At 37.5% G+C, this 14,750-nt stretch overlaps 1 protein-coding gene across 1 annotated transcript in view; it reads right to left on the reverse strand.

The window, feature by feature from the left end:
• Positions 1 to 14,750, reverse strand: part of kcnj21 (potassium inwardly rectifying channel subfamily J member 21) — a 44,957-nt gene that overhangs the window by 2,773 nt on the left and 27,434 nt on the right. Inside the window, 1 exon segment of the mRNA NM_001089393.1 lies at positions 11,504 to 12,380. Within this exon segment, the coding sequence (NP_001082862.1) occupies positions 11,504 to 12,380 (877 nt within the window).

Raw genomic sequence — 14,750 nt, forward strand, 5'->3', positions numbered from 1 at the left:
AGCTTTCTAGACCTTTTTAAGTGGTCTCCTCATTTTTAACATAGCTGTCGACCACAGGTGCTAAACTCCAAGTTTCCCACAGTTCTCCATGTTTTCAATTCACCCCCTAATGAATCACCTGATCAAACTACTGGAGTTCCTCAGGGTTGTTTAAAACCTACAGGAAAATGTGTTGGAGCTAAACTCTGTGCAGGGCTGCAGTTTTCATTTTTCTTCGGCTTAGTCTCTTATTTATCAGGGGTCGCCACAGCGAAATGAACCGTCAACTATTTCGGCATATGTTTTACACAGCGGATGTCCTTCCAGCCGGAACCTAGTACTGGGAAACACATATACACTCTCACATTCACACACACACACATACACACTACGGCCAATTTTGTTTCCCCAATTAATTTATACAGCATGTCTTTGCAGTCTGTGGGGGAAACTAAAGCACCCGGAGAAAACCCACACCAACACAGGAGAACATGCAAACTCTACACTGAAATGCCAACAGGCCCAGCCTGCACTCAAACCAGCGACCTTCTTGCTGTGAGGCGACAGTGCTAACCACTGAGCCCCCGTGCCGCCCCCTGCTGTAGACATACATGATTAAAAAAGAAAAAAAGTTCATCCTGATAAGACTGCATATTAACCCACTTCAGTAACCTTTGCAGAAGAGCCACCTGTTCTGTTTCCTCTTCAAATATCTAAAGTTCACTCTAATTGTGTTTTTGACATTTTAAGGGCTGCGCTGATCCTGCCGATGTGAACGTACTGTAAGCTTAATTAATTGAAAATATCCTTTTTCCTGTGAAACGCAGACATGTATGCACATGCACTGCCGAATATTTATGAGCACACCATCTGAAAATAGAATACAAGCGTTTTCATCATCTGCTTAAGTGAACCTCGAATAACTGCATCAATTACTCCAGAGACGCGCACTGACAAACACACACACACACACACACACACACACACACACACACACACACACACACACACACACACACACACACACACACACACACACACACACACACACACACACACACACACACACACACAGCAGTCATATAATGAATATAAATGATATCTATGTAAACTCAGCAGATATTATTCATCAAACACATCCAAATTCATGAGAGTACAGTAGTTCAATAACCACACATGATATACATGCATCTATAACACAAATCAATATGTATGACTTCAAAACAACAAGAGATACTTCCCTTCAAGTGCTAATGTTCTGCACTGTTCTGGCGATTTTAAACTAAAAGCCTAGAAATTAAAAAAAACAATATGACATCTATCTTTCTTATGACTGAGCAAATTACCAATAGCCCAAAGTTACTGTTTAATCAAAGTATAGCATAACCAAAACTGTTAATGTGCTAAAGCATGTTTTCAAAATGATAAAATATCATACTGTACTGTTAAAACATGCAAACAACTTGCTAAAACCATAACAGCAATGCGACAATGTTTACATTTGTTGTTAAACATGCTAGCAACATGTTAAATTACTGTATGTTAAAGGGCAAAATTAAAACGGGAAAAACATGTTAAAACAAGCAAACAGCATATTAAAATGTAAAATTATTAGGCTAAATCATGTTAACATGGAAAATATTCTAAAACACAGTATGTTAAAATATGCTAGCAACATGCTAAATTGTCTTCAGCTTGCTAAAATGCAGCAGCTACACAGATAACAAGGTTAAGGTCCTAAAAAGTTCTCTTTACATTCCCATCTATTATGTAACATTATAATTTTTTTGAATGTTCAAATAGTTTTTTCTTTGACGTTTTAACATGAAGTTTTGGTTATAATAAGATTATTCAAAATGCTTTCATAAAGTTACAGTCTTTTGTTGTGCTAATGTTCTCAGAATGCTTTTTAAAACGGTATTAAAACATTTGCATATTGTGGAAGGAATGTTCTACGTACGTTTCACTATCTTTCTTAGTAAGTTTTAAAATGTTACTGTGGGAGGTTGTTGGAACAGTTAAAATTTCTGAATAATGTAGATTCTGTAGGGCTTCACGATATTAGAAAAATCTGATATTGCAATATATTTTTCTGCGATTATATTGCGATATGAAAAGATGGTTTGAATAGCCGTAAGGCATATTAATTCTGTATAAATAATTAAAGTAAATAAATCTTTGTTACACTTTGAAACATCATGATGTTTTGTGCTCAAATGTTCTAAAGTCTCCTGAAATGCTCAGTCACAGGCCTTAAAAAGCACATGCAAACTCTACAAATCACATGTGTTCTGTGGATTCTGGTCAATTAAATTTCAGACTCAACGCTGCATATATTGCGATGTGACTATTGCAGATGCGCACATCCATGCTGAAACGATATATTGTGCAGCCCTAGAACAATACTATTTTTTTGGTTAATAACATAAGCAGAACATTATTCACATTATATAACTATTCACATTATATAAAAGTTCTAAGAACGTTCCCCTAAAATTCTCAGTAAGTTACATAGACATTATTATTGAAGGTTATTAGAACATTCAAAATGTCCAGCATTGTAGATGACATATTAACATTATTTTTCAGTTATTATAATGCTGTTTAAAATGTTTATATATTTTAGCTCCATAATGTTCTCGGTATGTTATTATTTAAATATAAACATAATTAAAACAGTTCTGTTCACATTAATATACTGTGCTCTAAGAATGTGCTTCTATTAAGGCTACAAGAATGTTCCAAAATCATTATAATATGTACTCCATGTGCTAACATCTACACAACGTTTAATGAACATTATGTACTGTTCTGAGAAGATTCCATTAGCTGGGTATACACTTGCAACTTCAGACTACTTTCAAACATCAGTCTTTTACATACTACTTTAAGCTATCTGTTCTGGTTTCCTCAACCAACATCAAAGTTAGTCTTAATATACTTTACTTAATCCTATCATTTGATAAACTAATAACACATTTTAGCAACCTGACATTAGAATAATACAGAAGCCAAAGTAGCAGAATCAAGCATCGCTAGGACTAATCGTTAATTTATTAAAGGAAAGAGGTTTTAAAACATCTCAAAGCCTCTGAGGGCCACATTAGACCAGCTCTGCTAAGTGCAGCACCCCGTGGGCAGTTTAAAAGGTTTTATTCGAGGGTATATTAATGGTTCAACACAGGTTAAGCTCTCTCAACAGCATGTGTGCCATCGAGACAATAAAATTTCATCTCAGTTTATAAAAGAAAATGTGTTAAAAAGTTGGAAGCTATTGTGCAATTAATTCTAGAGGGTTTAAAAGCAGCTTTTTGTTAAAGCACTTATATTAATTCCTCCATACAGAGAGATGTTATTAAAGCTGTAAAGTTGTCTGAATGATCCTTTCAGTGGTGACACCATTGTTCTAGGTTTATCAACCTCTGGTTATGCAAGTAGTTCATTTTCATTGGATCATGGCAGAGTAAGCACTTTTATCACAATTTTTAATCACAAGTTTTGTGTTTATACCTATGAAACTGCTTGTATTTTAGTATTTACAGCACTGCAGTGATGCATTTTTAGAGAGATTTTCCATTGGTATTAAGATTATAGGAGAAAATAATACTCTGGCAAGAGCAACCTGACTATCAGCCCTTTTACTGGGTCATTTTACATAGTTTGTATCTATAGTTTGTTCAGTTCCTGAGTTTGTGAGTTAAATAAAGTAGCATGATAAGATTAGACTACATTCATTAGAGTGAAACCAAATCATGCTTAAAATACCTGCTTACCTAAAGAATCTCTATGGACTGAAGCTGTGAGTTTAATTACAAAAACAGTGAACTTATCTCCTTGTTGCTTCGAAATATAATAAAGCAGCAAAGCATTCATGAGGCAGAAAGCACATTTCTATGCTCTTGACTTTTTCTTTGTGTGAGCACTCTCTCATCAATATAATAAGTCTTCACCTCAATAGTGCAAGCACATTCAGGTACATCTGCAGCACAATTTTAGCTATTTATTGGGCAATCACTCTTGCATTATGGTGGCTTTAAATTCCAATGGGAATTAGTTAAATGTGCTTAGATTAAAGTCAGATTTCGATAACAACCTGATAAATAATACTAATATTTGTAAGTGGCTTAAAACAGGTGAGTGGAAAAATGTACTTGAGAGTGTTTTGGTGTTTGTTCCCATGCTATACATTTTGATCTCTGTCAAATAAGAGTTTAAAATTCTATTTTGCCTCAGCTGTCAAATATACAAAATGTGTCAAAAGCATATAAAAAATGCACCATATTGGTTATGTTTGTGAATGTCACAGCTGGGGACAAACCTGCACGTGTATCAGTATATTAGATCTGTGAAACAGCATCTATCAACATACAAACAGTCTCAATGCTCCTTGGGAAAAGCATCATTATAGTGTGACATTTACATTCCTGGAAGGAAACTATAACTATTAATGAAGTTCATAAACAGTGCTTAAAAAAATAACTCCTTTCATAGTGGACTTTGTGTTTAATAACTTAGTAATCTGCTCGCCCTAATGTTTACATTCATAATATTTATATTATTTGCTAATTTATAACCTTATGTGGAACTCTGAATCTGTGTCTCATTTCGGAATGTGCTGCTGTTCTCGAGTAAATCCACCAGACTGACCAACTGACTGACCGATCGACTAACCTACCCTCCTCCTTCCCTAAACCCAACCTACAGTATTTTTAAAAGCATACTAGAATAAGAAAGCACCTGATTTTTCCTACATTTTCATATCTTACCACGTTCTTACCCTGTTATTTACTTGTTTATTACATTTTTTGTCTTTTGTTTGTTTGCCTGTTGTCTGGAAATGTTCTTCGCCAGACTTGATTCCAGTCATCGCAATAAAGTCCTCTCTGCGTCTCAAATCCGCTGACATGCTGCGGTGAGCCACTGAGCAAACTGGTAACAGTGGAAAAGCCATCCACATGGAGATAAACGGTTCGCTGGTAGCGCGAAAAGAAACAGAGGCCGTTGGCGGCATCATACCACCCCATAGTGTTCGTTTTGAAGATGAAATGCAGCAATTTGTAGTTCTGGCTACATAATTCATGCTTTCTAGAAATGTATACGGGGTATGTTTTCACAATGAGCCTGTGTTGCATTTAACAGTTTATAAACATGCAATTTTTTGTAACTTTTCCAAATAGGCTCATTCTGAAAATGTATCCATTTCTGGAGATCGTAAATTATGTAGCCTGAAGTACGTATGGCTGCATTTCATCTTTAAAATGAACACTACGGGGCAGTATGACGCTATTACTTTTCACGCTTCAGCTGACCGCTTACCTCTGTACAGACGATGTGGTGAGAAATTGAGTCCCCCTCATCTGCGTTAAATGCCTGATCAAAAGCTGTTCTACTTCTCCAGTTCAATTATAATCATATTTGGTGCTTTTTATAGTCTATTCTCAGTCTTGAGATTTTAACAAGACTAATCATACTAGTAACATTATCATCGGTTACTACAAGTTCAAGACATGCTAGTTAAAATAATTGAAACTTTTGTAAACATTAAATGATGTCTTTTTGATGTTTTTATGTGATTATATGCAACATTATATATTTACTTAAGAAGTGGCAGCACATCATAGGCTATCTAAAATGAACGAGAAAGTCTCCATGCCACAACACATTCCTTTAGTTGTACATCAGTAAACAAAATAATTAAAAATAGATTCATGTCATTATAATGCTCTTTTAACTTGCATAAAATTAATCAAGATTTCACTGCATTTATATATATATATATATATATATATATATATATATATATATATATATATATATATATATATATATATATATATATATGAATTTTTTTATCAGGTGCTACAAAATATACCTATTACAACTTCAGTGAAGCAATAGGATCACCCAGGGTCCTAGGCAGACCCAACCGTCAAGGGGGGCTCGTGACAATGGCTTTCCCAATGTTCCCACCAGTTTGTCTAGTTACTCTCCATGTAAGTCGGCAAACTTGAAATGCAGAAAGGAGTTGACCAAAAACCGGGTAAGACAAAAACAGAAGTCAAAAAAATAAAACAAACAAGTTATTAACAGGGTGAGAACGTGGTAAAATCTGAAATTGTGTTAAAGATCAGGCGAGGGCTTTTCTTTTTCTGGATAGCTTTTTAAAACTATCGGTTGGGTTTAGGGAAGTGGGTGAGCAGGTCAATCGGTGCTTTTGAAAACAGTCGATCGGTCAGTCAGTCAACAGCGGCCTCTGGTGGATTTAGTGAGAACAGCAGGTGTGAATGGCACTCGCGAGAGAAATTTGAGATATCATAAAGAGTACACAGTGGCCTTTGGTGGATTTGCGAAAACAAAAACTGCATAAAAAAGTACCTCCTGGGACGTATTTGGTGCTCTCCAGAAATGTATATAGCAGTACGTTTTCAGAATGAGCCTGGGTTGCATTTATTCCACATCAGATTTGCTATTTGTGCCGCCTTTACTGTGTAAATATGCCTTATGACACAAAAACCGGCTTCATGAAGGAAATCGATAATTATTTTTAATAATCTTCCAATTTCGCTAAGCCTTGAGGCACAGTCCTGACCTAAATAATTTGCTATAATTTTCTGATACTGATTATTTCACTGTTATCCTGCTTTTTTGTCTAATAATAGAAGAGGTAAACCTACATCGACTGAAAGTGGGATGATCCTGAATGTCAGATGTGAGACAAAAAAAAGTACAACAGCCACGAACAAGTGGTGATTGCGGACTGAATAAAACTACTCACAGCATCCCACTCCAGAGAAATGATTCATTATTTTACATGTAGGAGACCGTGTGTGTTTATGCATGCGTGCGGCTGAACTGCATTATGGTTCCTTCAATTGTCTTCTGCTCGCTAATTTCCCTGAGGCGGTTCTATTGACAGACCATGAGCTTGTCGTACTCAGAGGCATCTCAAGAGTCCTCCATCTTTCATACAGCGATATCTGTCTATACTGACACGGAGCACAATGCAAATGCTAATTAGCACAGTGTAATTGCAACTGCCGTCACATGGAATTCAATGTCAACAATAATTAGTAAATCCCAAGACAATAAAGCAGAGCGTCCTACTGTCGGTCTTCTGTTACCAGGGGAACTGCAGTAAATCTGGTCACTTCTCATGTTTGACTAGCAGGCAACACCCATTTAAACACCTCTGAATCATCTGAGGAGCTGCGATATACCTGGAGAGAGTCGTCTGTTCACTTTCGCATTCATCTCAATGGGAGGAACTCAGCTTGTGCATCCAGAAGCCCTTTAAAGCAAAGTAATTTCAAATCTGCCTCACCATTCTTCTATCCCTAAATACAAAAGGTAAGTTTTAAAGGGTCACGAAACACCAAAACACATTTTTCGAGCTGTTGACAGTCGTATATGTGTCCCACACTGCTAAAAACACTATTAGGACACCTATATTTCACTAAAAAGTGTAAATTGGTTGTTTTTGCGTTATTTCAAGCAAATTCGTACTTCCGGTTTGAAACGAATTTTTGAAGCTGTGTCACGGTCATGACATAATAGCGTGTATTCCAGCGTGCAGACTGGGCGTCTGTGCCAGAGTGAGTCTTATTACGTCTTACAGCCTGCTGCATTAATGCATGAGTAAAGCTTGGTTCAAACCAATCAGTGCACTCTATTGTACAACTTCATTAATATTCATTACTGTCATAGTGTTCAGACGACAGAGACGCCACGTTGTGTTGGCAAAACAAGCGTGAAGTTTTGCTTTTATAAATTGCTGCCGTAAAGTTTTGTGTTCATTTTCTCTCTGTGAGAGCTCAGCTGGAGTCACGTGTGGATTAACAGTGTACGCGACGCTCGACAACAAAAACTTACGTGTCAAAGGAGGATTATTGTTTACCTGAGAGCTGTTCTCATCTGCAAACGCTGAGATCCGGATTCGCTTGTAGTCTTCTCTTAATAAAGACGCGGCTCTAGTTGCTGGTGATTGTCCTGTCTCTACAGATTTGGTAAGTGAGCGACCAGCGCTCTTTGTTTATTCAGTTCGTATTTTATTCGTATCGAACAAACCATTGCACCGAGTGTAAACAAGTTAGCTCTACAACCAAACTATAACCTCGTGTAGGATTTTGTGAGCGAAATAATACACGCGGCTTTCTGACGCTACCTGCCGTGTGCATCTAAGTTTCCGGGAAATGCAGAGTTTTTTTTTTCTCATTCGCCGTGCGGTAACAAACATTGCATGAAAATACACGCTTAGAGCAGTTCCTCGAATCAAATATCTCGTTTGTGGCAAGGGACATGAATGAATTCCCTGAATCAAAGAGCCAAACTGCAGTTAAAGTCCACCATTTAATAATTTGGCAAATAATTCGACTACAGATGTCCATGGAAACAGTCCCTTTCTCCCCTGTTGGGTGTGTGTTTTGACTCTGAAATTCAGCACGCCCAAATAGACACTCCCACACCAAGCCTCTTTTCTTCCTCCGACACTCCCCCCTAAACAGAGCTGGACACGCCCACTTTTCTGACTTTTTCCAAAGTAGAGGTGTGAAAACACCCTGCTGAAACAAGGGGGTTTCATGGCCCTTTAACAAGAATATCCTCACAAAAACCTTTAAAATAATGAAAGTTAACAAGGATTTTGGCTATAAAGATACCTAAAATGACGCAAAAAGCACCATGAAGATGAAATGGTTATATCAGACCATTTACAGTTTTTCTCAATTGCTTTGGCACATTTTTCAAAACAGACTTAACATCCTCTAAACTGTGAGTGCAAATGCCAAAACTGTTTGCTGGAACTTAAGAACTTTATTTCATGTCGGCAAAATGTAGCTACTCTCCTAAAACATTTCATTCCAGCATCAAAACCTAGTTATTGTGTCAGTAATTTAGCCAAAGCCACCAAAACATAAAGTGTATTTGTCATCGTGTGAGCCACACTGCTTAAAATGTTTAGTTGTTTTTTCACCATGACAGTCAACCACATTACGGTTCACAAAAATCTGATATTTGTTGACAAGAGTCAATAGCACATAAAAAAGAACATTTATTTTTATACAGTACATTTATTTGTGTACGAATGATTTACGTATAAAGTGCAATCATGCATGTCCAATTACTGTATTGTATATTTCACATTTCTTATGTTACCACAAATATATAAAAAAAACTAGAAAATATCATCCATAAAAAATGTATTCTTGATGGACTTGCATGTTGATTGTAATCAGGAGCAGTTTATGTTTCTATTAGTTGGTTTGTATTGTGTAGTATTTACCATGGTATGTGTTTTTCTGTAATTTCAAAATGCCACTTTATTTTCATTTTGTGCTAGTCATGGATCAGTGTGTTAAGCCTGGTTTATACTTCTGCGTGGAGTGATCTGTGTGACTCACGGCGCATGCCTTGCGCGTTACCGTGCATTTATACTTCTGCACGCTGTATTCCTCTGCAATAACACTTCTGAAACGCTAGCGGGCATATAAGGTGTTTATGTTCCTCTGTGTCGAGTTTCTTCGCTGGTCTTTTGTTTTTTCTGAATGCTTCCTTAATGTACAAGTGGCTCAAACTCGCTCATTTTGAGGCAGGAACCAGTGGATGTGCAACAACTTTAACCATAAGGTAAACACAAAACAAAATTTTTCATCTGGAGCTCCTTTACGGGACTTGCGCAGCTCTCGGTCCTGCCCACACTCGTCAGCACTACCAAGCTGACCAATAACAAAGCTTGCGCTACACGTTATTGCGATGTGTAGTTACAGTTTTTGAGAGGTGCGCGTCAGCAATGCCGATGGCCACGGCGAGGGCTCTGCATACACGAGTAGGCTGCGCTGTAGCATACGCGTGCGCTTGACGCAGAAGTATAAATCAGCCTTTAGTGGGACAGTACAGTAGACTACATGTGTGTGTCAAACATTTTGGTGAATTATAATTGTTTAGGAAGGTTATACATAAAAAAAAAGAAAATGTTGACTTTAGCGATGACAGTGCTTCATTTAAATGGCACAAGATGCCGTCTGACGATGAGGGCAAAATGACTAACAGTGGTTGTTTTCCATTTCCAATAGATGACAGTTTTTAAATGATCAGTCCAGGAGGTGGCGCTGATCAACAGCAGTATTAGTTCAAAGACATTAAAAGCAAGTAAAATAGATTAAAACTTTCCAAGCGGTCCAAATGTGACTTTCTATAAACATCAAGCTGTCAACCGGAAATTTGAAGCATCCTCCTTACACTTACACGCAAAGACTTATGGGTAATTTTGCATTCTAAGAAAATGGTCTACATCAACTGGATCAATCTTAATCCTGTAGTGATTTAGAAGTCATTTGATGTTTTTATTTCAGTTTGAAATTTATGATATTCTTGAAAAGTTTTCAATTAAATCGAAACTGTTGAAATAGCCACTACGATGGAAAGTAAGCACTGGTTTAACACATTTTAATATTTATTGATTCATTCATTTTCTATTCGGCTTAGTCCCTTTATTAATCTGGGGTCATCACAGGGGAATGAACTGTCAACTTATCTAGGACATGTTTTATGCAGCGGATGCCCTTATAGCTGCAACCCATCATGGTAAAGATCCATACATTCTCATTCACACTACGGACAATTTAGCCTACCAAATTCACCTGTTCCGCATATCTTTGGACTGTGGGTAAAACCGGGGCACCTGAAGGAAACCCACGCCAACATGGGGAGAACATGCAAACTCCACACAGAAATGTCAACTGACCCAGCAACCTCCTTAGTGTGAGGCGACAGCGCTACCCACTGTGCCACCGCGTCACCCGGTAAGCTGAATATATATATATATATATGACTTGCATTTTAATAAAAAAAAATGTGCATGACTACTTTCAAATGGCAGGCAGTTAATAAACATGTACATGTATGAATTTATGCATACAATTTATAAATTGAGCACTGATTTAACCCAAAAATTACAATTCTGAAATCGTTTACTCATCCTTCCAGTCAAGTTTTGGTTTCTTTCTTCCACTGAACAAAATAAAAATGATATTTTGAATAATGCTGGTTGCTGCTGGCACCCACTGACTAAGCCTTTATACTTTATATTTCTGTACTTTTGAATGTAGTCGGTAACACTTTAGATTAAAGGTCAATTAGCTTATGTTAGGTAATGCATTTACTAACATTAACTAAGTATTAATGATCTTGTAAATCATTTATTAATTATAGTTTAACATTTACTAATGCATTAGTAAAATGTAAAGTTGTTAACATTAGGTAATGCACTGTGAGTTAACATGAACTAAAGTTGTTTAACTTAAATAACATTACCTAAGGGTATCAAAGATGTATTCATTCCATGATAAATGTATTACTAACTGTTTGTTCAAGTTAGTAAATACATTACCCATGGGACATTATTTTAAAGTATTACCCTGAAGTCTACTGTTTTTCCCTAACACTGTAGTCAAACAGCATGAAAACCCAAATTCCAATCCAAAACTTATGATTTCCCCAGTCTCTCTCATTCTCTAAAATCTACGCTTACCTGTAGCTTCCACCATTCCTTCAAGGATGACCACTATCTCAAACTCCTCTCGTACAAGATGCTCCTGAGAGACGTCCCAGAATGGGCTGTTCTTGTTGATCTCGTGGCAAATAATCAACGGCGACACGAGGAACAGCCGATCGTCCCCCGTGTCAAAGCCCACATTGATGTCCGTCTGGTTGAGAGGAATAAACTCTCCTTCCTTCGTCTGTTTCGAGCGGATAAGCTTCGCCCTAATGGAGGCCTCCACAATGTGCGAGTTACGCAAGTCACCGACACGGAACATCAAACACAACTTGCTGTCCCGCACGGATATCACAGCGGTGTTGGAAAACATGAGTGTTTCGGCTCGTTTCTTTGGTTGGGAGATTTTCACAAACATGCAGCCCACCATAAAGGCGTTGACGATGGAGCCCAAAATGGCCTGAATCAGAAGCAGGATGATCCCCTCTGGACATTTGTCTGTTATCACACGATACCCGTAACCAATGGTGGTCTCAGTCTCTATGGAAAAAAGAAACGCTGAGACGAAGCCATTGAGGTTATTCACACAAGGTGTCCAGTCATTATCATCAGTGTGCTCCAGATCTCCTCGGGCGTAGGCGATGAGCCACCAGATGAAGCCAAAAAACACCCATGTGGTGGTGTAGACCAGTGTGAAGACCAGCAGATTGAAGCGCCACTTTAAATCCACTAGCGTGGTGAAGATGTCTGTCAGGTAGCGGTAGGTTTCACGCACATTTCCGTGGTGGACGTTGCACTTGCCGTCTTTCTCCACGTATCGCTGGCGGCGTTTTTTCAGAGGAGCTCCTACGGGTTCAGAACAATCTCCTCCACCCACGACTCCCCCAACCACCATTGTACGGTCTGTGGGGACCTGCAGTTTGTTTGAGGAATGGAAAAAGTAGAAGTTTTAAAAAGTGTGAAGAGACTAAAATAGTGACAATATCATTTAATGTGTTAGATGTCGTTTTCAAAGTTGAACTGCATTTCATTATCATGTCTATTTCTTTCTTATATTGAAGTGCAGCAAAGTTCTGCCTAAACTCTCACAGACCCAACTGCAAACACAAAATCGTGACATTATACATTTTTATAGCCTTAAAGTAAATGCAAACAACTACAACAATCCTGCTTCTTGTGTATTTGATACTCTCACAGAAATAAAGGTATACAAGCTGTACATGATATTACCTAAAAATACAAAAGCGTATCTCTGGGGTACAGATATGGAGCCTTTTAATAGTTCTCATATTTTTATTTCTGAAAGTAGTTATCTATTAATTTAGAATGTTTTAAGTATCATTACAACTGCTTATTTTCATGATTTTCATTCTAAAGCTTTATAAGTGATTAATTGTCCTGGTGTGAATCTGAGCATGACTGCCATGTTGAAAGTGTGTAGTATCATTAGCTTGGCTAAACAGCACACCCTCGCTAGTTAAAATGGCTTATTTCTCTGGTCTGAACATTCTTTGAAACCTCTGGGATAATGTAAGTACAAAAGGCATCATAAAATATGAGGAGTTCAGATGCAAAAGCCGCTAAATGCCACTTCCGCCAAAAATGAGATGATGACATTAAGTGAATGCTTTAGGCACGTAGTACACCATCAACAAATAGATTTGCTTCAAATCACAGTGGAAGGAACCGCCACTTGCTTGACAGATTTATGTATTTTTAATTTTTGGTGGTTTGTGAATGTGTTTTATCTTTGGTAAAATAAATTCTAAATGCATCTTCAGTGATTTTTCAGCTAATTACAATGTTTTCTTCCAATGGGTGGATTTAGCTGGTTTTGATGCAAAAGAAAATCTACCTTGATAAAAAAACCAAAGAATTTAAAAAAAGCTATTTTATTTGTAATAACCTTTTCAATATCTATTAAATTAAACTTCTGAACATAATCAGAGGAGCCTGATAGAAAATGCTAATTTACAAGAAAAGAGGTCTGATGGATTTAGAGGGTTTTACATCTGAACTCTTCATACACAATTGGATATTTTAATAAAAATCTTGCAAATTGAGCCTTTAATCAAACAAATTTATGGTGTTAATAAAGACAAGCATCATGATATTTTGGTATACTTTTTTAACATTAAGGGATCTATTTTAACAATCAAAGCACTATGTCTAATGCGCATGATGCATAAGCATTAGGGGAATGTCTGAATAACATTTTATTATTTTAAGAATAAAAAAAAATATGGTGTCTGCACAGCACATGGTGTAAATGGTTTGTGATTATTCTCTTAAAGGGTCACGAAACACCAAAACACATTTTTTGAGCTGTTGACAGTCGTATATGTGTCCCACACTGCTAAAAACACTATTAGGACACCTATATTTCACTAAAAAGTGTAAATTGGTTGTTTTTGCGTTATTTCAAGCAAATTCGTACTTCCGGTTTGAAACGAATTTTTGAAGCTGCGTCACGGTCATGACATAATAGCGTTGTATTCCAGCGTGCAGACTGGGCGTCTGTGCCAGAGTGAGTCTTATTACGTCTTACAGCCTGCTGCATTAATGCATGAGTAAGGCTTGGTTCAAGCCAATCAGCGCGCTCTATTGTGCAACTTCATTAATATTCATTAGTGTCACCGTGTGTACGCCACGTTGTGTTGGCAAAACAAGCGTGAAGTGTTGCTTTTATAGTTTGCTGCCATTAAGTTTCGTTTTCATTTTCTCTCTGTGAGAGCTCAGAGTCACGTGTGGATTAAAAGTGTACGCGACGCTCGACAACAATAACTTACGAGTCTAAGGAGGAACATTGTTTACCTGAGAGCTGTTCTCATCTGCAAACGCTGAAATCCGGATTCGCTTGTAACGTTAGTCTCCTCTTCATAAAGACGCGGCTCTAGTTGCTGGTGATTGTCCTGTCTCTACAGATTTGGTAAGTGAGCGACCAGTGCTCTTTGTTTATTCAGTTTGTTCGTATTACGAATTAAGTTAACTATTGCACTGAGTGCAAACATAGCACCGCATTTTGTGACCGGAATAACACACGCGGCTTTCTGACGCTACCTGCCGTGTGCATCTAAGTTTCCGGGAAATGCAGAGTTTTTTTTCTCTCATTCGCCGTGCGGTATCAAACATTGCATGAAAATACACGCTTAGAGCAGATCCTCGAATCAAATATCGCATTTGTCGCGAGGGGCATGAATGAATTCCCTGAATGAAAGATCCAAACTGCAGTTAAAGTCCACCATTTAATAATTTGGCAAATAATTCGACTACAGATGTCCAT

Source organism: Danio rerio, chromosome 16, assembly GCF_049306965.1.
Source record: "Danio rerio strain Tuebingen ecotype United States chromosome 16, GRCz12tu, whole genome shotgun sequence".
NCBI classification, from domain to species: domain Eukaryota; kingdom Metazoa; phylum Chordata; class Actinopteri; order Cypriniformes; family Danionidae; genus Danio; species Danio rerio.